At 51.4% G+C, this 23,124-nt stretch overlaps 2 protein-coding genes and 2 non-coding genes across 5 annotated transcripts; all 4 read right to left on the bottom strand.

Moving 5' to 3' along the window:
• Positions 1-1,902: 1,902 nt before the first annotated feature.
• On the bottom strand, positions 1,903-11,389 carry TBRG4 (transforming growth factor beta regulator 4). 2 transcript variants are annotated; one of them, XM_070467175.1, is made up of 11 exons: positions 11,023-11,389; positions 9,034-9,498; positions 6,896-7,219; positions 6,123-6,294; positions 5,686-5,843; positions 4,992-5,102; positions 3,893-4,037; positions 3,292-3,537; positions 3,037-3,145; positions 2,808-2,922; positions 1,903-2,206 (listed from the first exon to the last, which is right to left on the bottom strand). In XM_070467175.1, exons 2-11 carry the CDS (start codon positions 9,445-9,447, stop codon positions 2,105-2,107), a joined length of 1,896 nt encoding a protein of 631 aa, XP_070323276.1. In that variant the 5' UTR covers positions 9,448-9,498; positions 11,023-11,389; the 3' UTR covers positions 1,903-2,104. The 2 variants fall into 2 exon arrangements, with proteins under 2 accessions (XP_070323276.1, XP_070323277.1); XM_070467176.1 differs by lacking the exon at positions 11,023-11,389 and adding an exon at positions 10,791-10,872.
• LOC139036640 (small nucleolar RNA SNORA5) lies at positions 5,938-6,073 on the bottom strand. The gene has a single exon (XR_011489462.1). It is a non-coding gene; the product is annotated as a small nucleolar RNA SNORA5 (small nucleolar RNA).
• LOC139036642 (small nucleolar RNA SNORA5) lies at positions 6,462-6,597 on the bottom strand. Its single transcript, XR_011489465.1, has one exon. It is a non-coding gene; the product is annotated as a small nucleolar RNA SNORA5 (small nucleolar RNA).
• LOC110137081 (whey acidic protein-like) lies at positions 11,115-22,143 on the bottom strand. The gene is given in 8 exon segments (XM_070476387.1): positions 11,115-11,224; positions 16,701-16,809; positions 16,913-17,013; positions 20,862-20,972; positions 20,975-21,019; positions 21,420-21,560; positions 22,081-22,101; positions 22,104-22,143. Coding segments are annotated over 8 exon segments (678 nt in total).
• Between the last annotated feature and the right edge of the window lie 981 nt (positions 22,144-23,124).

Here is a 23,124-nt window from a genome sequence, read left to right on the forward strand (position 1 = left end):
TCAAGAAAGTGGAAATACAGTCCACAAAACGGGAAAAAGTATTTGCAAGTCCTCTGATAAGAGATATGTTTCTAAATATATAAAGAACTCTTACAACTCAGTAAGACAACCTAGTTTAAAACTGGACAAAGGGTCTGAACAGGTGTGTCTCCAAAAATTACATGTAAATAGGTCATAAGCACATTAAGACACCATTAGTCATCATGGAAAAATGAAAATCAAAGCCACAGTGAGATACCACCTCATACCCAGCAAGATGACTAGAAGTCAGGTTAAGTGTTCCACATCCCTAGCCATTAGGCAAATACAAGTAAAAAGATAACTCCACACCCATTGGAACTGCTCTGGCTTGAGAACGCCATAGGCTGGCAGGGATGTGAACTTCACGGCTTCCTACACTGTTGGTGGGAATTTAACGTGGTGCAGAACCTTTGGGAAACCCTGTGGCAGTTTCTTAAGAAGCATATAAATCCCTTATGACCCAGCAGCTGTACTCACAGGCACTTGTCCCAGAGAAATGAAAACTTGGGTTTACACAAACACCCACACATGGGACTGAACCACAGTCTAACAGCAATAACAAGGAAGGACCTACTGGATCAAACTCCAGAGAACTGTGCCTGTGAAGAAACTCAATTTCCAAACTTCATATACTACATCATTCCTGTAAGGAACATTCTCCAAGTAACAAAATAGAAATGGAGGACGCGTTGGTAGCTGCTGGTTGGCTCAAGGCCAAGGGGGTAAGTATGAACATAAAGGGCAACATGAGATATCCTGGTGGTGATGCAGGTGTCCTGCGCATGGACTTTTATTCTTGTCAGTCAGTATCCTGGTGTGACATGTGCCCATCACCTTTGAGGGAACTGGTAGTGGGCACAGGAGGCACTGTGTAGTTTCTTTCAGCTGCAGGGAATCTGAAAAAGTATCTCAACTACAAGCCACAGATCCCGAATGGTGAACATGAGCTTTCCTTTGTGGGAGGAAGGAGGCCCCCGAAACTGGCTCAGCACCCCTGATGCTTGTCCATCCTGGCCCTTCACTTTGGTACACTCTTCTCCGCTCCCTCACTTTGTCTGGGCTCTGAGTCACCGGCTTCAAAAAGCCATCTTGGCTGTTTTGTTCTCTGGGCCAAGAACCTCAGCCAGCCTGTGCCAAGTGCCAAGCACCCACATCCTGTGAGCTAACAACCCAAAGCTTGTGTGACTTGCTTTCTGAGGGACCACTTTGGAGGGAGTGGGGATCAGTTGAGAGCGGGGCCCAGAGAAGCCAGATGGCCCTTCTCTGCTCAGCTCCACAGCAAAGTCTCTTATGATGGACTAGAAGCTAGAAAGCCTTTTTTTTGGGCTTTGGTATTTGGCTTGTGGGATCTTAGTTCCCCAACCAGGGATTGAACCTGGGCCCCCAGCAGTGGAAGCAAGGAGCCTTAACCCCTACACTGCCGGGGAAGTCCTGGTGACGCTGCTGCTGATGTGGTGAAGGGGGCTCTGGGCTCCTTAGGCAGATGGTTACCACAGCGGTGGCACGCCACCATGGCACTCTGGTCCAGGTGTAAGGACAGCAAGGGGTCTCTTCTGGTCCTGCAGTGTCAGTCAAGTACACTCCTTTCTTCTTCTCAGAGCCAGTGCCTCCTGAGGGACTGGCACTTATACCACATGGCAGCACAGGCCGTCAGGGTGCCCCACTCACCCAAGCCCATCGGATGGGAGGGGACCTCCCAGGATGCCATGCACTGAAAACCCAACTGGCCTCCCCGGGAAGGTCCTCACATGCTGACGTTCAGAACTCCAGGACTCAGCCTGTACGGGGGCTGACTGCAGGCTTCTGAGCAACAGGCCAGCTGTGCACAAATGTATGAGAGGGATCCTCTGTGGGTGGCAGAGAAGCCGGGATAGTCGGGCAGTTGATTAAGAATTTATTACTCATGAGAGAATGACCTGCTACTCAGAGATGCTGGCCACCGGCCCACTTCCCCACTTCCAAGGCCAAGGTCCTACACTGAGGTCTGTCCTAGAGCATGCCACCTCTTGCCCACCCAGTGCCCACGGCTAGGCTTCTGGAGAAGTCCGGCCCCCTGGGCACACAGTCCTTTCTATGGGGCAGGTCATTTGGCCAGCTCCTCTGCCACGGCTTTGCGCATCTTGTCCTTGAGATAGGCGCTCTTCTGCCATTCAGACTTGAGTTCCATCCACTCATAGTATGGGACCTGGGGGAGGCAGTGGAAACGAGTCAGGGCAGGTGGGACCCCCGTCAGGCCTCCCACCCTGCGCATCACACCCCTGGCCCTCAAATCCTGAAGGAAGAAGCCTATGGAGAGCAGAATGGGTGGCCAAGAGACCCCAACTTGGTCAGTGCTCAGAGCTGCAGGGGCCCATAAGTAAATGGGACCAAGAGCAGCTTCAAGATTTTAAAAGCTGTATCAAAGGCAAAAGTAAAACTCAAAAACAAGCCACTTGTGTATTTTCTGGCCCCATACAGGACAGCCTGCTCTCCGGTGCAGATGTCTCCATGTTGAGAACCTGGGACCAGGCCCGGGGCTGGACCTTAGCACAGAGCCCCGCGTGAGGCACAGGTCAGCAAGAGGCCCTGGCCACCGGGTTTGTCTTACCTCTTCCTCTCAGAAACCCTGGCTGTGGAGATGGGAACAGCAGCAGACACTTAAAAGCTGTGTGACATTGGGAAAAACCTAACACCCTTCTAAGCTCCCCTTTTCTCATATGTGAAGGGGGAACCCCAACATGGGCGACCTCAAGAGCTGGGGTCCGACACTGGCTCCCATCAGCCAGCTGGGACTAGAAGACACTCACGTCGACCAGCAGGAAGCCAGCGGCCAGCAGGTGGCGCCGGGCCAGCACAAAGCGCCCCAGCAAGTCTTTGCTTCGGCTGTTGAAGTTGGGGAACTCCCAGCGAAGGAAGGCTAGCCTGGAAGGGGAGACGGGGTGCTGTGGATGCCGACAGCTCCCTCAGGCCCTTGGAGGGAAGAGGGAATGCCAGAACCAAACGCACATGGCCCCCAAGGGTGGTGTGGCCACCTACCTCTTGGCCCCAGGGGGGAGTGGCTGGCTGCCAGAGGGGGCGAGGTGGGGGGCCCCAGAGTCGCTCAGGGGCAGGAGCTGGCCCTCCGTGTCGAGCAGTACCTCAGCATCTGAGGAGGGCACAGAATTAAAATGTGGTGGGGACTACCCCTCAGAGATCAACTGGGCCCATAGCCCCTGCCCTTACAGCTGATCCACAGACACCCTGGGGAGCAGAGGGGATTTGCCGGGAGGGAAGGGGACGATGGGTCCTCACCCAGAACCCAGCCATACTGCGTGGCCACCATGAAGCTGCCCTTGTCGGCACTCCCCAGCAGCCCCTTCAACGTCTCCTGCAGCTCCTTCTGCAATGGGGTCATCTTCTGTTCAAGGGCCGAGGGACTGGGGACCAAGGCTGAGGCAGGCAGAAGGGGTCCCGTGTACTCAGGGTGCTCCAGCTGGGCAGTGGCATTGATATGCAGCAGCTTCTGGAAGGTGCTTTGATCCTTTGGGGACTTGCCACCTAAGGGGAGATGATGGAGTGAGAAAAGAGGGCCAGGAGGACCGGGATGGAGGGACACAGGGGCCAGGTGGGAGAGTCGGTGGCACCCTCCCCCACACCCAAGTCTCACCCTGGACTCTGGGTCAGGAGCAGCAGAAAGAGGGTCTGCCGGTCACCCACTAGGAGTGGACAGAGAAGGAGTAGATGCTGGGTGCGCCCTGGCCTGCCCCATCTTCCCAATGCTGAGTGGAGCCCAAGGCTGACAACCAGGCAGCCATCCCAGCTGCAGTGGTCCCTGGGGTGAGGTGGGGGAGGGGACACGTGTGGTGGGCTCGCCATCACTCAGGAGAGGGATGGATGTCCCCCCACCGCTCACCTAGAAACTGGGCGTGAAATTCAGGGCGGAGCACAGCCTGCAACTCGGCCTCCCGCACCTGCTGCAGCACACACAGGGCCCACACCACGTCCACCTGCAGGACTGGCTCCAGGCCCACCAGCTCTGACCCCAGCTTCTCATGCACCTGGGTGAGGACAGTGCAGGATGGGGAAAGCAGGTTTTGCTCAGTGGCCACAGGCATCCCTGGGCAGGCAGAAGCTGGAGCTGCCCTATGACCTGGACATGCTGAGGCCCAAGGGGGTGAGGCAAGTAACCTTGACAGAGGCACTCTTGGTCAGGATTGGGGGACCCCTGGGGGCAGGTACCAGAAATCCTCCTCATCCCTTAGTTCCAATCGGGACAGCAGCTGCCCCCTCCTCCCACCCACTAGCAAGAACCTATGCACAAAACCGTGCCACCAGCACAGGGGAGGTGTTTCTGGCCCCAAGAGCTGGAGATTATGAAAGGGGAAGCAGCTGGCTGGCTGGGGGAACACCCACTGTGGGGGCCCGGGGTCATACCCAGTTCACTCATTGGATGCTCTCACACTGGCAATTGGATTGAGTCTCTGAGCCCCAACAGGGCATTAAGGGAACACCAGGAAGTAAGATAGCTCAAAGCTTCCCTGGCGGCTCAAACAGTAAAGAATCTGATCGCAAGGTGGGAGACCCAGGTTTGATCACTGGGTCGGGAAGATTCCCTAGAGAAGGGCATGGCAACCCATTCTAGTACCAGAAACCCATTCTGGCCTGGAGAATTTAATGGACAGAGGAGCCTTGTGGGCTACAGTCCATGGGGTCACAAAGAGCTGGACATGACTGAGGGACTAACACACACATAGGAAGTTAAGAACAGGGGTCCCCCAGCCCCACTGCCAGTGAGCCACTGGATGCCTTCCTGGTTCTTGGCTGCCATGCTGGCTCTCACCTGTCCCCAGACAACCCCTGGGGTGTATGGCTCCAGCCAGCTCCTTCCACCAGGCTTTCTTCCTTTCTGCCTCCCTACCTGGAACCCCTCAGTACAAATCCGGCCTCTTCCCTCCCTCCCCCTCAGCCCTACGCTGCTCCGAGCACAGCAGCAGAGGGTGCGAAGACCGTACCAGGCTGAAGAATGGATCCTCCCGCTCTGGACGGAAGTTCACACGGGCGAAAGCTAGCAGCATGTTGCACAGGTGTGGCAGAGTGATGCTCTGGGCTCTGTCGAGGACGTGCTGGGCCGATCAGGGAGGACAGAAAGGCAGGATGAGAGGGGCCCGGTGGTACGCAGACCTGGCCCTCCCCCAGAAGCCATGTGCTCCCAGCCCAAAGGGGGTAATTTACACAGGGCAATGGGCAGAGGGCTAGCGCTGTCCTCCCCAAGGCAATCATACACACATAAAAGGTCCCTGACAACAGCTTCAGAAATACTCTTCAGCCTATAGACAACCTGCTGCACCTAAATCTCAATGCAAACATTCTCTTTCTTCACAACTCCATTTTGCAGCTGCTGGAAGTTTAGGGAGAGTTTTGAGTGGATTCCTGGCCTTCCTGTCTGCACTGCTCCCCCCACAGTCACCCAAAGACACACACAGTCTGTCACCTACAAAGTTTGGTGAAATAATGAAGAAAGCCGTTTCAACTACACTTTCTTTCACAACTGAGTCATACTGCTTCTCTTCAAAGAAACTGGAGTAAGGACTCCGTATCTGCCACCAGGAGTGCTCTGGACTGGCTGAGCCTCCCTGATGAAATGCGCAGGGGGTCAGGCAAGGAGGGCCCTCAGAACCGAGGCCTGACGCCTGCAGCCCAGCTCACCTGGACGAAGGCCTCAAACAGGGGCAGGTTGAGCCACTTAAGGAAGGCGAAGGACTTGGTGCAGCGGGCTACCTCGCTGGACGTCATGCTTGGCGTGTGGGGCAGTAAGTCGGCTGCCAGGCGCTGGAACACCTGGGTCTGGTGGAAGCCGAGTTTGCCTCGGGGACAGAGCCTGAGATTTAACTGGTAAGAAGTGGCAGGCTGCCCTCAGGTCCACCCCACCACCCACCCCGGTCTCAAGGAGTAAGAGCTTGGTGTCTGTAACCAAATTTATCCCTGAGGCCTAGCACAAGAGGATCAGGGCCCATGAGTCACAGTGTTTCTGTAGCAGCCTTTTGGGCCAGTGCCTGTCACGGGTGAGGTAGGCACCGAATTTGACACAGCTGCGGCCAGAACCCCCCCACCTCCCAGCCTCACTCCTCGTGCATAGAGCTCACCATAGGCATAGGCCAGGTCCAGGAGGATGCTTTTAGTCAACGGGAATGGCTTCTGGACCAGGTGGTAAGAGATGGCCCGCAGCAAGGGCACCGATCTCCGGTTCTGAGCCGCCAACGTCACCAGCACCTTCCGCAGCTCCTCAGGGCCAAACTGCTCCACCAGCTCCAGGCACTGTCAACCACAGCCGGCAGGGGTCAGCTTGATGGCCTGAGGGCCAGGGGTCCCATGCAGTGCAGGCCCTGCGAGACAGCAACTAGGCCTGAGCTTACTAAACACAAGCCCCATCAGTGCAGGGCCTGCCTCTGCTCCTACTCCACGAAGTCCCCAGACCGGGGATGCCGTGTCCGTAGCCAAACTTATCCCCAGGTCCCAGGGCAGGGGACCCAAGGCCCATGAGCTGCGGAGCTTGCTGTGGCAGTCATCCGGGCCAGCCCCTGCTACCATGGGAACAGGGCTGAATTTGACTTGACTGCGGGGCTGAGACAGGGTAGAGCAGGGGGCGGCAGGTGTGATGTCTCTAGGAAGCATTAACCGAAGCTGAGCCAGTGGGGTGCTGAGGCCACACTGCAGGAGCTACTGGCCATGCTGTTTCCAGGTCATGTGCAAGATGCAATTCTGGAGGAACTACAATTTTGTTCAGGCTCTGCAACCCCCTGGATTCTTGAAGGAACCAGTGGGCAAAGTGCTGCCTGCAGCTACCTAAAGCACCAGTCCTGCCAGTGCCATGCCCTGGACTATGGAAAGAAGTCACAAGGCTCTTGTCCCTTAGTACCTTGTCTTCCAGGCGGTTCATCAGAGACTCCGAAAGATGCCCAGCTTTCATCATCATGGCCACCACCGTGCGTTTGTCTTCAATTTCTGCCCAGCGCCGCTCGAGGTGCACAAGCAGCTCAGCCAGCAGCTCTTGGGAGCCTTGCTCCTGCATGTAGGTGGCGCTGGACTCGGCCAGAAAGGCCAGATGCTTGTACTTGAGCCTGCGCATGCGCCAGCGGACCTCCTGCTCCACTGACCGCAGCTCCTTGGAGGTGGCGGGGAGCCCCAGCGCATAGAGGCTCCGGAGCAGCTTCACAAGGGTCCCATGCCAGATTACAGTTATCTAGGTGGGGGGGCGGGGGGAGACACACACAGGCAAAGTCACACCTGGGACCTTATTGATCCTGTCATGAAGCAGGCCAAGGCTCTGAGCTGGAGCCTGCCTCCCAAGAACCAGTCATTTTAATGTAGGCATTTCTACTGGGCACACCAGGCATCTCCTTAATAGCCTGTCTGGGCCTGTTTTCTGCCCACAGCGCTCCCTCCTCCTCCAGCTCCATTTCTGAACAAGGGTGACCCAGCCATTCTCTGCAGGGTATGCTTCCAGGCCTCAGGAGCCCTCTGGCCCAGACACCACCCTCAGAGAAGGCAGTATGTGGTACATGAGAATGGCTCTGTTGTCTGTTAGGCTAAGGCTGTTAACACTGCCACTCTTCAAGTCTCTAGACTCTTCTGTGAAATGGGGCTGCACTGCCAAGAAGGGGAACTGAAATCACACACATGAGATGAGGGGCAAACAGAAAAGCAGTTGTGTGAAGGGCTGGGCAGAAGGACAAAAGTATGGGGGATTCCCTGGCAGGACAGTGGTTAGGACTCCAGGCTTTTACTGCCAGGGTCCAGGGTTCAATCCCTGGTGGGGGATCAACAATCCCACAGCCATGGTGAGGGGGGAAAAAGAGAAGTATGAATTTGATCTCAACATCACATGAGCCTTCAGTGACTTCTGCTGTTTCTGCAGAATTCCCAGACAGTAGGAGGACTCTTTAAAAGAAAGCTTGATCAGTTTATATTTCTAAATGCTGGTTCATTACTGGCTTGTAATTTTGCTACAGTGTTTAGTCTGTCTCTAAAGCTTTTGTGTTTGTAATTTTGCTACAGTGTTTAGTCTGTCTCTAAAGCTTTTATGTAAATGGTTTAATAAATAATGACTAGAATGATAGTTTTAGAACAAGAAGGGATCTAATTAAGATAATTCATATGAACTATATTCTCAGTAAGAAAAAAATCTGTACTGTGACATGGGGTCACAGTACAGATCTGTCTTTTAACTAAAGACAAAAGGTTCCGTGAAACAATACTTCCCTTACTATCTGTGAACTGTTTCCAATATTACTCTATTTCCACACCTACTATACTCTCATAACCTGCAGTTGAAAAAACTCATTTAATTTGACCCCTCCCTTGAGCTGTGAGTCTCTTCGTCATCCCTGACAAGCGGACATGGCCTTGCCTTTCCAGAGCAGCCAGGTTGAGGGTCTGTACCTCTTTTCTATGTCACAGGCGGCCCTTCGGTTCCAGTAGACCCCAGGGTGCCTGAAGTCTGTATGGAGTCCTTCTTCACACCGAACAGGAACTGGGTTGAGTTCTTCCTGCACCCACCCCTGCCACACACAAGTCCCTTCTCTCCATGTTCCTGCTCTAAGGATCTGACTGGCTGGGGTAACACCCATGGTCAGTTCCAAGTTTCTGAGATCCTCTCCTAGTCACCCTTCATCTCCTCCAGTTTCAAGAGTGTGTCGCCTGTCAGCCAGACACAGAGGAGGGGCCACATCAGTCAAGACTGCATGGTGAGGGGGAGGCCCCCGATGCACTGAAGAAAAACCAGGCTCAATCCTTTTGTTTGTATTTACTGTGCCTGGGCTGCCTGTAAGATAAGAACAGCAATATTCACCTAACAGAGCTGTCATGAGGATTAACAGAAGTGAAAGCACATTAAAGTATTCTGGAAACTATAAAATGAAAAAATACCACAGGACGTGGATGGACTAAGCACACAGCAGTTTCTGTCTATACTGGGAGAGTGACTGGACGCTTTGGACTCTGTGGCCTCTGCTATATTCTGCTTGCTGAACCTGCAGAAAAGGCTCCAAAACCCACCTGGCTGTTGACAAGATGGAGAAGTTGCCAAAAGCGAGCATCCTCTATGAGCGTGGCTTTGTCTTTTGGCTTCTCAGAGAGTAGGCGAGAGAGCTGGATAAGCGCGAGGGCGGCATGGTTCTGCTGCAGACAGTGAGCACCCCCCAGGAGCTCCAGGAGCTCCTCGGGCTGGGTGGCCTTCTCAATGAGCTGCTCCACCTCCTGGCGCCCAGGATAGGGAGCAAACACCTGTTCCTTCTCTACAAGCTCTGACAAGGGACCTGGGAGGCGGGAGCTGGGCGAGGTAGCTGAGGAAGTCAGCGGCTTCTGGGTTCCCTGGGGGAGTCTCAGCTGGCTGACGGGCGACACAGCAGGGGCCAGGCGGGTGGCCTCCCTTAGGAGGCACGTGCATCGCCTCACCAGCCGAGCGGCCATGATGGCTTGAGCGGCAGCGAGGGGAGCCTCCTAGCAAGTGACTCCAAAGCCCTGAAGAGGAAAAGAAGAAAGAGGTGGTTCCCGGTTCACAAACACAACAGAAGAACCCAACAAACGCAAGGGAGCCACAGCCACACTCTCCATAGGCCAGCCCAAACTCCTCCTGACTGACCACCCACAGGCAAAGGCATGTTCTGAAGCGAAAATCTCAGAGGGCTTTTGTTTCAGGGCAGAACGTAACCCAACACTGAAACTCAGGAGCATTACAGTCTGGGTTGGAGGGCTTCCAGTCCTGGTTGTGGAATTACCTAGAAATGGTTCAACACTTCAGAACCCCAGGCCTGGTCCAAGACCTCTTGAGTAGGAGTTTCTGCAAGCAGGGTTTGAATAGCATTCCACCCACTCCCCTCCCACCCCCGCTCCCTTTTAAGTTTTAAAAGTACCCAGGATTAAAAAATTATTGCCTTACAGAGAAAATGAGACAGAATATTTTAAATTAGATTACTCCTAGAAAATCCTGGACATATAATCCATATATACATCCCACAGCTTCTGTGGATGTATTTTTAATAACTTTATAGACATGTCAGTGAGCCTTCCCAAACCAACTTGCACTATTACATCACTAATCTATTAAACACACATACAACCCTTCTGAGAGCAAAATCCCTGAACCAATCATAAAAAGCAGTTCACAACATGGAGCAGAATTATTTTCCCAGTTTTACCTTTTCTTCCCCTCTGGAGCACACTCCCTCATTCTCAACAAGACTTGCACTTTCATTATATCTGGGCAGGGCAGGGCAGGGCAAGACCTGCTGCCTCATTTTTTTTACCCGCCATCACAGGGCTCAGGAAATCAGCCTCCATCTTTCCGCACTCAGATAAAACGTTACCTCCTCCCAAAATGTTATATACCCGATGCTACTGCTTTCTAACAACTCTGTCTCGCGCACTAGCGTGATTAAACGACCTAGGTAAGGCAGACGCCCTGCACACGATAAAGGGTTAACCCGGGCTCCGTTCTGCCAAAGCAGAGAGCGTATTTGACCTTAGATTTCCCAGAATTTGGTCATGAACATTTTAACGTGAGCTGATTGTTGCAGCTGTAAAAAGTTTAGACTCACTGTACACAAATCAAGAGGCTCAGGGAGGAGAAATACTGGCCCAAGGGCAACATCCACATACATCCACAAAGCCCCAGCGGCGGGGAAGCACTGGAAACGATCCCTACTAAAGACAGTCCTACGAGCTGGTGAGGAATCGAGTTCAACTCAGAGGGACTTAAGAATCCTTAACACCAACCCGGAAGTTCGGCCCTCAGACGCAGAAAAGAGAATCACCTTTACAAAGAGCACGCAGCGACCGCGCCGAGGGTCAGTGCGGGGATCGTAGGCCGTCACGCGGGACCTCAGAAAAGGGGCGCGTGCGCACGAGCAGGCACTGCTTTAAACCGGACCCGGCCCCTGCCACCCACCCCGATCCACTGCGTCCCAGTGCGCCCTCCAGGTCTCTTCTCCCAGCCATGACCCCAGGTCTTCAGGACCCCATTTCCCCCCTGGTCCCGATACGTACGGCGCCACCGCCGCCGCCGCTACCGCGAGCTCCGCCGCTGACCTCCATGCGCCCCAGTACTGCCCTCGGTCCACGCTGCGCGGCGCGCTCGTTTACGTCACTCGGAGCGCCGCAGGAAGCGAGGCTCGCCGCCTGCTGCCCGGCCGGAAGTTGTTGCAGGTTCTTTTTTCCGGCCGGGTGCCATCTTCGCTGAGATCGGGAACTAGGTGGTGGGAAGAGAATTGAGATGTGTTAAGCGATTTAGGAAAAAATGGAAGGGGGGAAAACATAAAAGTGTCCAGAAACGGAGGCTTGAGCGCCAGCCTCTGGTTAGTACTTAGCTTTCAAAAGGAGTATAGGAGGCGACCCTTTGTCGTCAGTCGGCTCCCGCGGCCTACCGCCGCGCCTTCCCCTCCTTCCTGTGTGTCTCTATAAAGAAGCCCCGGCTGTAGACCAGGAGTGGGCTGGGCTGCGACTCGCTGGGGAGGCCTCTCAGCCTAGGTCTACGGAAATGTAGGGCACCATTTGCCCAGATCTTGCGTTTTTTCCAAAAAAGAATGTAGAGTTATGGAATTGTATGTGCAATCTCTTGGTTTTTAAGTGTTTCCCTTTAATTACAAAAGAAACTGCGGGGTAAGCCAAGCAAGATATATTTGAGGTCTGTGGACTTGACTAATTTTTTTCCTGCACAAATTTCTATTTCCATGGAATTAGAAACTGCTTTTTTGGGGTTTGATTAAGCTTTTATGTATTTATCACAAATTCTCCAAATCCTTCACAGCTTCAGAGTCTAAATCTCTCAAGATGTTCTGACACTTAAGATAGGTCACCAGGTTAATATTACCGAAGGAGTCTCTTTTTTGAGGCTTAGGACCTCCAGTGTGGGATTATCACTGCTATGTTCTCAGCGCAGGTGTCATCCTGGGGTCTGTCTCCCTTTACCATGTATGTGCTCGGTTCCTTTTGCTTTCCTTGATGCTTACTTTCTTATTTTCTGTCCTTTACCTTATTTCTTGGTTTATGCCCTTGTTTGGGTGGAGCACATCCTCCAGTACTTCTATGAGAAATGATGCCAAGGAGGTTACGTATTTAAAGGCCTATCAGGTCTAAAATGTATTTTTTGTATCCTGCTTGATGGTATTTCGACTGGCTACTGTATTTTAGAAATCATTTCCTGGTTTTGAAAACATAGTCTGTGAACCTCTAGCTTTCATGCTTCTGGTGTTTGTGAGGAGTCTAGAAATTGTATGTGAGATGTTTTGTTTACTTGCCCTCCTTCCCTTCTTCCTTCCTGTCCTTTCCTTCCATCCATTTTTTTTTTCAAATTTCTAAAAGTTTGTATCTTCTCATTATGCCTAGGGTTATGATATTTCATAGTGATGTTACTTGGTGTATCTATGTCTTATTGACTGAGCACAAGAAGAGCCTTCAATCTAAAAACTCATTTTCTCAGTCGTGAAACTTGGTATATATTTTGTTGAATATTTCCTTTCCTCTGCTTTCTCTGTTTTCTCTTTCTGAAACACCTAGATTTGAATATTGGCTTTTCTGGGCTGATAGCTGATTTTCTCTAGCTTTCCCATCTTACCTCTTCTACTCTATCTGTTTATATGTGTTTATGCTCTACTTTCTTGGAGATTTCCTCAAGTTGGCTTCCAGCTCTTCTGAAAATTTGATTTCTGCTATCATACTTTTACTTACCAAAAGTTCCTTTTTGGCTGTTAAATGTTCCTTTTTTATGGTATCTTTTTTTGTTCTTTCAGATTGCAGTATTTTATCTCTGAGGATTTTTGTGATAAGGATGTTTTTTCTAAGCTTTTCTTCTCTCTGTAGAGTTGCTGTTCTTTTTTCCTTTTGTTGGTATTCATATTTGGTTTTTATCCTCAGATATCTACTTATATTTAAATATAGTAAGAAGGAACTCTCATCCCTTGCTGGTGGGAGTGCAAAAAAGTACAGCTACTTTCAAAGACAGTTTAGTAGTTTCTTAAAAAACGAAACATACTCTTACTGTGTTCAGTGAACTGAATGTTTATGTCCCCGTTGCCCCCCGCCCCCCCCCATTCATGTGTTGAAACCTATTGCCCATGGTGTTGGTATTAGGAGGTTGGGGCCTTTGGGAGGTGATTAGGTAATGAGAGTGGTGGCTTTATATTGGGATTAAGTTCTGTTATGAAAGAGACCCCAGAGAGCTTCCTTGGTCGTTCCACCATGGAGAACATTGTGTGTGTGTGTGTGTGTGTGTGTGTGTGTGTGTGTGTACACACATACAGGTGCTCAGCTACGTCTAACTATTTGCAACCCTATGGACTGTGTGTGTGTGTGTGTGTGTGTGTGTGTGTGTATGTGTATGTAGATGCACAGGTACTCAGTTATGTCTGACTCTTTGCAACCCTATGGACTGTAGCCCTCCAAGCTTCTCTGTCCTTGAGGTTTTCCAGGCAAGAATATTGGAGTAGGTTGTCATTTTCTCCGAGGGGATCTTCCTGGCCTAGGGACTGAACCCACTTCTCCCACATTGCCCGTAGATTCTTTACTGCTGAGCCATTGGGGAAACCCAGGAGAAGACAGTAAGTCTACAATACAGAAGAGAGCACTCACCCAACTGTGCTGATGCCTAATCTTGAACCTACAGCCTCCAGAACTATGAGAAACAAATTCTTGTTTTTGGGCCACAGAATGTATGGTATTTTTGTTACAGTGGCCCTAATGGACTAATACAATCCAGCAACTGTGCTCCTTGTTATTTACCCAAAGGAGTTGAATACTTATATCTACACAAAACCTGCACATGGATGTTTATAGCAAATTTATTCATAATTGTCCAAACTTGGAAGCAATAAGATGTCCTTCAAGGACCTCTTTGGTTGTCCAGTGGCTAAGATTCTGCCCTCCCAATGCAGGGGTCCCCAGTTCAATCCCTCTTCACAGGACTATATTGCACATGCTGCAACCAAGACCTGGTGCAAATAACTATTTTTAAAAAAATATGTTCTAAATAAACTGTGATAAATTCAGACAGTGAATATTTTTCAGTGTTAAGAAATGAGCTCAGCCATTAAAAAGAATTCATTTGAATCAGTTCTAATGAGATGGATGAAACTGGAGCCCATTATACAGAGTGAAGTAAGCCAGAAAGATAAAGAACATTACAACATACTAACACATATATATGGGATTTAGAAAGACAGTAATGTAACCCTATATGCAAAACAAAAAGACACAGTTGTACAGAACAGACTTTTGGACTCAGTGGGAGAAGGTGAGGGCGGGATGTTTCGAGAGAACAGCATTGAAACATGTATATTATCTAGGGTGAAACAGATCACCAGCCCAGGTTGGATGCATGAGACAAGTGCTCAGGCCTGGTGCACTGGGAAGACCCAGAGGAAGTGGGTAGAGAGGGAGGTGGGAGGGGGGATCGGGATGGGGAATACATGTAAAACCATGGCTGATTCATGTCAATGTATGACAAAACCCACTACAATATTGTAAAGTAATTAGCCTCCAACTAATAAGTGGAAAAAAAAAAAAGAAATGAGCTATTAAACCATGAAAAGAAATAGAGGAAACTTAACATGCAAGTTACTAAGTGAAAGAAGCCAATCTGAAAAGGCTGTGTACTGTATGATCCCAACTATAAGACATTCTGGGAAAGGCAGAATTATGGAGACAGTAAAAAGGTCAGCGGTCGAGGGGAAGGAGGGATAAATAGGTGGAGCACAGATTTTTAGGGCCCTCCAAATTGTATGATACAATAATGGTGGATATGTGTTACATACTTGCCTAACCCATAGAATTCAACAATAAAAGTGACCCCTAATGTAAACTGTGGTCTTTGGATGATAATAATGTGTCGATGTAGATTCATTGATAATAATACATGTATCACTCGAGGATATGTGTGTGGTGTGTGTTTGAGGGTTATATGGGAACTCCTGTACTTTTCACTCAATTTTGCTATGAAGTTAAAACTTTAAAAAAAAACAAAGAATACTAATTAGAAAAAAGAAATGAAAATCTGATTCACATAAGGACATACATTAATCTCAAATATGTCAAATCAAAAAACTCATAACAATAAAATGCAATAACCCAGTTTAAATATGGCCAAAAAATTTGAGTTGACATTTCTCCAAAGAAAATACACGAGTATCCATAAACAAATGAGAAGATTGGGAAATGCAAATGAAAATCACAGCCACTTCATATCTATGTAGGATGGCTGAAGTTAGAAACCCAGAAAATAACAAGTTTTGGTGAAGGTATGGAGAAATTGGAATATGTATACATTGTTGGTGGGTGTATAAGTGGTGCAGCTTTGGAAAACAGTGGCATTTCCTCAAAACAGAGTTACTGTGTGACTCAGTATGTAGGAAATGGAAAATGTCAACACCAAAACCTGTATGCAAATGTTCATGCAAGTATTACTCATAAAACCCAAAAAGTATAAACAGCCCATATGATGACCAATGGATGAGTGAACAAAATATGGTATATTCATAAAATAGAATATTAGTCAGCCAAAATTAATGTAGATGAAACTTTAAAGCATTATGTTATGTGAAAGAAGTGTGAATGAAGAATGTTCTCTGCTGTGTCAGTGAACAAAGGATTCTGCAGCCATCAAGCCACTACAGCTGTGTGCCTCCCACCCCACCCCCCATGCTCAAGGAACTCAAGTTGGAGACAAATGGGCTGCCCTGGGCTGCCTGGCCCTCAGCTGCTATAGCCACCCCCCAATGATGCACCCTAAGGGGACTCAGAATGGGAAAGACCGGGATACTGGCCCTAAATAATTAAGGTGCATATCAAAGGAGTGATTTCAATGAGCCCAGACTCTTGCATCTTCCCATACATAGAATCTAGCACTAAACTAATTGAGATGCCAGGTTTTCTTTAATTAACAGTAACCTTTTGATGTTCTGACTAGATAGTTTTTGTTACAAAACTGTATTCCTGACTCCTCTTTTACCTCTTCAGAGTCATCCTCAGAGCAATCAGAGTCTGCTCCCCTAGTCTTGAAATCCTCAGAAAGTCCACCAAATAAAACAGAATTCTCATCTTTTAGGCTGTGCATTTTTATTTTCAGTCAAGAGAAGCCAGTCAGATGAGACTATATATTATGTCTTCATTTATATGTAATGTCCTGAAGAGGCAGGTCCATAGACTCAAAAGTAGATGAATGATTTCCAGGGGTTGGGGAGATGGTGGAGGTGGTGATCTGGGTGGTGGTTGGGGAGTGATGGTGATGTAGAAAGGGGAGTGACGGGTATGGGATTTCTTTTTGGGGTGGTGAAAATAATTTGGAATTGAATTAACTGGATATATAACAAGTCACTGAGTTCACATTAAAGAATGAATTTTATGTTAGGTGAATTATACCTCATTAAAGCTGTTATATTAAGAAAAAAAGAACAGTGGGCTGAAAAGAAGGAACACTAGCACATGAGTAGAACAGATTGGAAGAATGGTAGAATTAACCTTGCCATCAGGCCATTTTGTTGGGTAACTACTGCTGTCATCTTTTTAGGTCTTCCCTCTTGGGCTGGTGATATTTTGCAGAGGGATTTCTGGAGTTGCCAACATTTTGGGAGCCTGGTTGAGGAGGACAGTAGGGTGATGAGCCTTCTGCCCTTGTGAATCCTGAGCACTGCCAGCTGCCATGGCCCCACACCCCATGGAATGACTTGTCCAACCTTCCCTTTTGCCCTTCTTTCCACCATGTTCATTCTGCCTTTGCATCCCCCCAACCCCTTGCCCGTTCTCCCACCTCACACAGCCTTCCACCTTGTCCACCAGCAAGTCCTGCACCGGGGTGGAGAGGTGCACAGCACAGTATGCAGCGTGGGGTCTAGGGGTGGCAGCCCGTGGGCCAGGTGCCGAGCTGCACTAACGGGGCCCTTCTCACACTCTCTCCTGGCTTCCCCTCGGGCTCCTGCTCGGGGCTGTTGGCACTGAGCACCTGCGTAGCAGGGTACAGCCTCTCCAGGCAAAGTAGGGGTGGTGAAACTGTGGGAGGGCCAGGGGGTCAGCCTAGTAGGGAGCTCTGGGGTGCGCTGCTGTGAGCAAACCTTGAGAGGTGGTGGATGGGGAGAGAATCCCCTCACAGCCTCTGGTTCCCTCTGAGAAGGATGTTCAGCTCCCAAAGTGACTGTATTAAAATATAGTGTGTTAATAGAAAATCTGAGATGACTCCCAGTGAAGATAGTTTATTGCAGTTACCAAGAGAAGGAGATACATCACTCCACGAAGGACCACAGGGGGAAGTGAGGGTCTGCCAGGAGATAGGGGGTGGAGTCCAGGATAGGGGAGAAATTGGCAGGAGCCTTTACTGTGGTTTCCTTGGGAGCAGCGGGAGAGTCAGGATGAGCAGCTTAGGACTGGCTTGTGTGAATAATGTCAGTGTGCACTGGGGGGTGGGGGCTGCCCCTAGTCATCTGGTCCCTGGCCTTGCACTGGGAAAGTGACCTGGAGTATAAGACCTCCATAGAGGAGGTGGTGGTCTCTGGATTGGTTAATTTGCACACCCAAGGAGGGAGGTGGGGGAGGCAGGAGGAAGCCAGCATGTCATTGAGGTGTTCAGTATATGTCTGTAGGGCAGGTGTTAAAGTATCAAGGTTATAGAAGCTGTGGTTAATGAAATGACTGGGGTGTGATGAGTGTTCTCTACAGGGGAGGAGTCCCCAGCATGGAGATGGGAGGCTGGTTTAATGTGGGAGACCTGGGTTTGATCCCTGGGTTGGGAAGATCCCCTGGAGAAGGGAAAGGCTACCCACTCCAGTATTCTAGCCTGGAGAATTTCGTGAACTATATAGTCCATGGGGGTCACAAAGAGTCGGACATGACTGAGCGACCTTCACTTTCACCCTAAACACCAGTCAGGGTGGACTAGGGACTGTCTAGGTTGTGCGCAGTATCCGTCAGAGGTCATTCACGGCTCACCTCTCTTCTCAGAAGCTCTTCCAGCACCTGCCCAGCACAGGCAGGGGTGGGGGAGTGTGTGCCCCTGTCCTCCAGCTCCTGGACGGGGCTTCCAGGAGGCGTAGCGTCACTGCGTTGTGAGCCCCTTTGCGTGGGGGGTGTGGCTCCCCCAGGACTTGCAGACCCCTTTCTCACGTGGTGGAGTGGCCCTGTACCTGCCCAGCACTCAGGCCTCCCGCTGTGCATCCTCTATAGCACCTCCTCAGAGAGGGTCTCCCCTCCTCTCCCGAGCTGTGCTCCTGGCTGTGCGTTACCCAACTGGGACCTTCCAACGTGGCCTCCTGCACAGTCCTCCCACCACCTGGTCTCCAATGCGCCCCAGACTTGGGAAGACCAGACTTCTTTTTTACTTCCCTGGGAGTGGAAACACAGAATTCCAGACTTCTGGAATTGGAGTTTGCATTTTGGTAAGATTCCTGGAAATCAGGAAGCCCTGCAGCCTCACCTTCTTGACTTCCCGGAGCTGGTGGAAGGCCCCACTGGCCCTTCTGACCCAGTAGGTCTGGGTGGAGCTGTCCAACACCCCAGGTGATGGTGCTGCCTTTTGGGGACCGCACTTTGGGAACCGCCCTAAACTGGCTGTACTTTGCGCCACCTGAGGTGGCAAACTGGTCTAGGTATTTACTCTGACTGGACAGACAGAAAGGGGCTCATGGGGAGGTGCCCATGAGGGCACTAGGCTGCACACATAGAAACTAAATCTGGTCTTTGGCCCTGGCACATGGTTTCAAAAATTCTTCAAATTTCCTGAGTGAAAGAGATAGAAGTCTTTTGTTGTTTGTAAAGAGTCCCCTTTCTGTATCTGTGTGCGTGCGTGCTCAGTCATGTCCAACTTTTTGCGACCCCATGGACTGTAGCCTGCCAGGCTTCTCTGTCCACGGGATTTTCCAAGCAAGAATGCTGGAGTGGGTTGCCGTTTCCTCTTCCAGGGCACCTTCCCAACCCAGGGATTGAACCCGAGTCTCCTGTGTCTCCTTCATTGGCAGACGGATTCTTTACCACTGAGCCACCGGGGAAGCCCTTTTGTACCTGAGTTTACTCTAATGAGGTGACTCTTGGTGTGGGGGTGCCTAGGTAGCTTGGGAATGGGGCTGGTGGCCAGAGGAAACAACTGTGGGATTTGAGGACTGGGGATTGAGTTAATCACTGATTGCTGTGATTTTCTCATAATGTTTTTAATACACATTATGAGAATGAACATATTAAAAATAATAGATGTTATTTTTAATAGAGGCTCCTGTACCCTCTCTCCTCCTCACCTTATGTGTCTCTTCCTTTCACTGTTCCTGGTCTGTATCCTCTATAACAGAACTAAAACATAAGCATTGTGCTTTCAGAGTTCTGTGGGTCTTTCTAGCAATTTATTCTGTACCTGAGTTTACTCTAATGAGGTGACTCTTGGCGTTCTAGCAACTTGTTCTGTGGTGGGTGTGGGAATCCCTGAATTTACAGCCTTGTGGGACTGAGCCCTTACTTGTGGGGCCTGACTTGAACCTTGGGTGGTTTTCCCTTTTTATTTTTGGCTGACCCACACAGCTTCTGAGATTTTAGATTCCAGATCTGGGACGTTGGCAGTGAAACTGAGGAGTCCTAACCACTGGACTGCCAGTGAATTCCCCTCTGGATGGGTTTGTCAGAACTGAAATGACAAACCGGGCCCTCATCGGGTGTGGAGTGTACACACTTCACTGGAGGTTCTAAAGCAGGCTGCCAGGGACTTCTCTCTAGTCCTGCGGTTAAGACTTTGTGCTCCCAGTGCAGTGGCCTGGGTTTGATACCTACTCAGGGAACTAAGATCCTGCATGCTGCAACCAAGGCCCAGTGCAGCCAAATGTATATATATATATATATATATATAAACTCCAAAAACCCAGGCTGCCTGGGGAATGGCCTGTAACCCTTTGCCCTCCATGTGCCCCCTGAGCAAGTCAAGGCTAGTGAAGTCTGGTGACCTCTACACCCCAAGTCCTCCGTGCACGTTCTGTTCCTGTTCCCCAACCTGAGCCCAGAAACACTTCCGCAAGGGGTCAGAACAAGAGCCTGGTGGACAAGTCCCTCCCAGCCCAGAGCCCCAGCTCCCAGCTCCTGGCTCTACCTCCACACACACTCATCACCAGGTGGGACTGCCTGTTTCCAGGAGCTTCCAGTCCTGCTGGGGTGCTCCCGGAGGCAAGGCCTGTGTGCTTCCTCCCTCCCAGCAGGTGCCAAGGACAGACAGAGGATGGAGAGACATGAGGCCGAGTGTGGGTTTTATTACCAGCAGGTAGGAGGCTGTCTGGATCCGAGAGAGAAGGTTCTGGTTGAGCGGACTTGGACTGTCACTCCTGGCAGCCAGGGGCTCTCAGAGCTGTCCCTCACTGTGAAGGGTCCTCCGCAGGGAACATGGAGGCCTCAGAGGAGGGGGAACACGGCCACGGTGGGGGCAGGGGAGGGAAGGATGCTGTGGGTGGGCCAGTGAGCCCTCCACAGCCACCATCCCAGACTCTCACCATCACCCATGGGCAGGCAGGCAGCCCACAGCTGGTAGGGACTGTTATTTGGGAACCATGTCTCTGGACTCCTAACCCAGAGCTCCTTTCCAGACTAAGTGGCATAGGCACAGACATTGCTGGTGGGCTTAGCTGGACCAAGTACCACCAGGCATGTCTCTCGGTGCCTCTGAGCCCCCTTGGCTGGTCTGAGACCCCTTGTGTGACCCAGTGGCTTGAAGGATTTGCAGAAACCTGCCGCTGGTACAACCCTGGTCGTTGGCGTCTGAGCCTCTGCCCTTTTCTTCATCATACTCCTCTTGGGGCCTTGTGGAAGCCCCCAGGTCATGGGAGGCACAGGGAGAAGCCAAGTACACCAGCTTCAGGGCAGTGTCCCAGGATGCTCACCTGTGGTGTGGACCATACAGCTCATGGCACATGAGCTGAAGCAGCATTTCAGGTTGTCCCTACACTGATCATCCCTGGAGCACTCACTTCTCTCCAAGCAGAGCTTTGGGCCAGTGGGGCCTGCACCCAGAGGCAGCGGCCAGCCTTCAGGACAGGTGCTGGCAGAGAGATGGGCCAGGGGTCACTGCCCACTGGCTCGCTGGGTCTGCCCAGCTGCTGGTCACCAGGAGACACCCCCCTCCCCCCCGCCACCACACACTCCCTTGGTGGCCTGGAGCCTGCAGGGCCCAGGCTAGGCGGGAGACAGCACTCACTTGTACATCATACATCGCTGGGCAGGGCTCTGGTGATGCTGGGAGGAGGAGGGGGAACCTCAGCTGGGCCTCAGGTCAGTCCAGCTAGTGAAGCCCTGTTACGGCCGGGCTGAGTTCACGGGGCCGCTGGGAGGTTCACAGAGAGGGCTGTGGAGTGCAGGGCTGAGGGCACCCTTGGCAAAGCTGGGCCCTCCCTTCCTCCAGTTTATGGGGCTCCGCTGGGGCGCAGGGTCGGAGGCCTTACCCTTGAGGGGGACCACACAGGACCGGCTGCAGGGACTCCTGGTGCAGCACTTGGTTCTCTGGGGACAGCTTTCATCATTGACACAGGAGGCAGTGCAGGAATCTTTCTCCGAGGAGCTGAGCTCTGGGCACACAGCCTGTCCTGCACACAGAATGGGCCGGGGGTGAGGGTGGGGGTGGCTGGATCCCTCCTCCCATCTCCCCTTGGCTTCTCAGGGAAAAAGCAAGGTGGGGCAAAGACAAAACCCACGGGGAGCCCAGTCCCCAGCATGACAATGCTATGCTTCTAGGAAGGAAAAAAGTGCCAGAAATATGATCCAGCTGACAAAAGCATAAGTCAGCGGTGAAAATTAGGAAGCAAGGCTTCAGGCCCACTGCAGGGGGTAGAGTTAAGCCTCTGCGGGGCCAGGACAGGCTCTCTCCAAGACCAGTTAAGTGCCCAGTCACATTTCACCCTGGGGCATGGCCTTGGCCCTGCAGTTCTAGGCCTCCAGCTCATGGGCATTTCTGGGCAGCATCCTGTTTTTCCATTGTTACTGGCCCTCCCCAGGGTAGCCTTCCCCGTTCTTTCCTCTGGTCTCAGTCACCAAACTGCCAGGTCTGGAAGTGTTTTGGGGCACACCTGCAGTGGAGGGAGAGCGGGATGACCCTCCTGAGCCTACCTGGCAAGCTGAGGGCAGGGCCAGGGCGAGTAGTGTCAGAGCCAGGGCGGCAAGACACTGCATGGTGGCAGGTGGCAGGTGGTGGCTCATGGCTCTGGGGCACCTTTAAAGGATGTGTCAGGAGGAGGACCATGGCGGGGCTGGCGCTGGCTCAGTGGGGCTGAGGGGCTTCCGGTTTGGACAGACCTTAGACTGGGCAGTTGCGGCCTTGGGCCACATTTGTAAATAAAAAAAGAATTCCTAATGTGGTGTACCATTTTTTTTTTTCCACTTTGAAAGTAACGCATGCTTCCTGTGAGAATTTATTTTTTCATTTATTTTTATTGGAGGCTAATTACTTTACTGTGAGAATTAAGAAAATGCAGGGCAGAAGGAGGGAGAAATATCCACCATGACACAACACGGTGTTGTTTTCCGTGGCAACAGGGGGTCCTTGAGGGACAGCGAGTGACCCGTCTGGTTCCGCACATGGTCCACAGGTGACGGAGCAGGAGGAGCCCAGGGGCGGGGTTATCTGGAGGGTGTTGTCTTTCTCCCATGGCGTCTTTTTGTCTTTTCCTGAATGTTCTACAGCAAGCAGGACAGACAGAAGGAAGAAATACGATCTTGTGTTTATAGGCTGCATGCTCTGTGAGGAGAATATTGGGGATCCAAGAAAGAGAGGGGCAAGTTCAGTGTCGGGGCTGTTTCCTCGCAGGGTGGACACCGGGAAGGGCTCTTCCCAGAAGGGCCCCTCCTGGGCCCTGAGAGCGGGGCTGGGGTGGGGCAGGATGAACACCCAGGTGACGTGCCCCTCCTTCTCTGGGGAAACTTCCTCCATCCTTCTGCCCTGAGGGCCTGGACAGGAAAGGTGGCCTTGGCGTGACCACGTGTGCTGATGGTCAGTGCCCACCCCTGGTCCAGGCTGCACTTCTCTGCCTGGCCCATGGCCTCGTGACCTTTAACACGGAGCCCCTCAATTCTTCCTGGGTGCTCACATTTCCAGATGTTCTAGCCCAGGACACCCTGCCCCTTCGACAGGCAGCTCAGGTCCCCGTGGCTCGC

This window comes from Odocoileus virginianus, chromosome 1 (genome assembly GCF_023699985.2).
Source record: "Odocoileus virginianus isolate 20LAN1187 ecotype Illinois chromosome 1, Ovbor_1.2, whole genome shotgun sequence".
NCBI classification, from domain to species: Eukaryota; Metazoa; Chordata; class Mammalia; order Artiodactyla; family Cervidae; genus Odocoileus; species Odocoileus virginianus.

What these genes read in the sequence shown, in the direction of transcription:
- TBRG4 (XM_070467175.1), bottom strand. Translation starts at nt 9,447, where the DNA reads ATGGCCGCTCGGCTGGTGAGGCGATGCACGTGCCTCCTAAGGGAGGCC. An exon ending in TGTTTGAGGCCTTCGTCCAG is followed by an intron (nt 5,103 to 5,685) that starts GTGAGCTGGGCT and finishes TGATCGGCCCAG; the next exon opens with CACGTCCTCGACAGAGCCCA. An exon ending in GCAGTATGGCTGGGTTCTGG is followed by an intron (nt 3,146 to 3,291) that starts GTGAGGACCCAT and finishes TGCCCTCCTCAG; the next exon opens with ATGCTGAGGTACTGCTCGAC.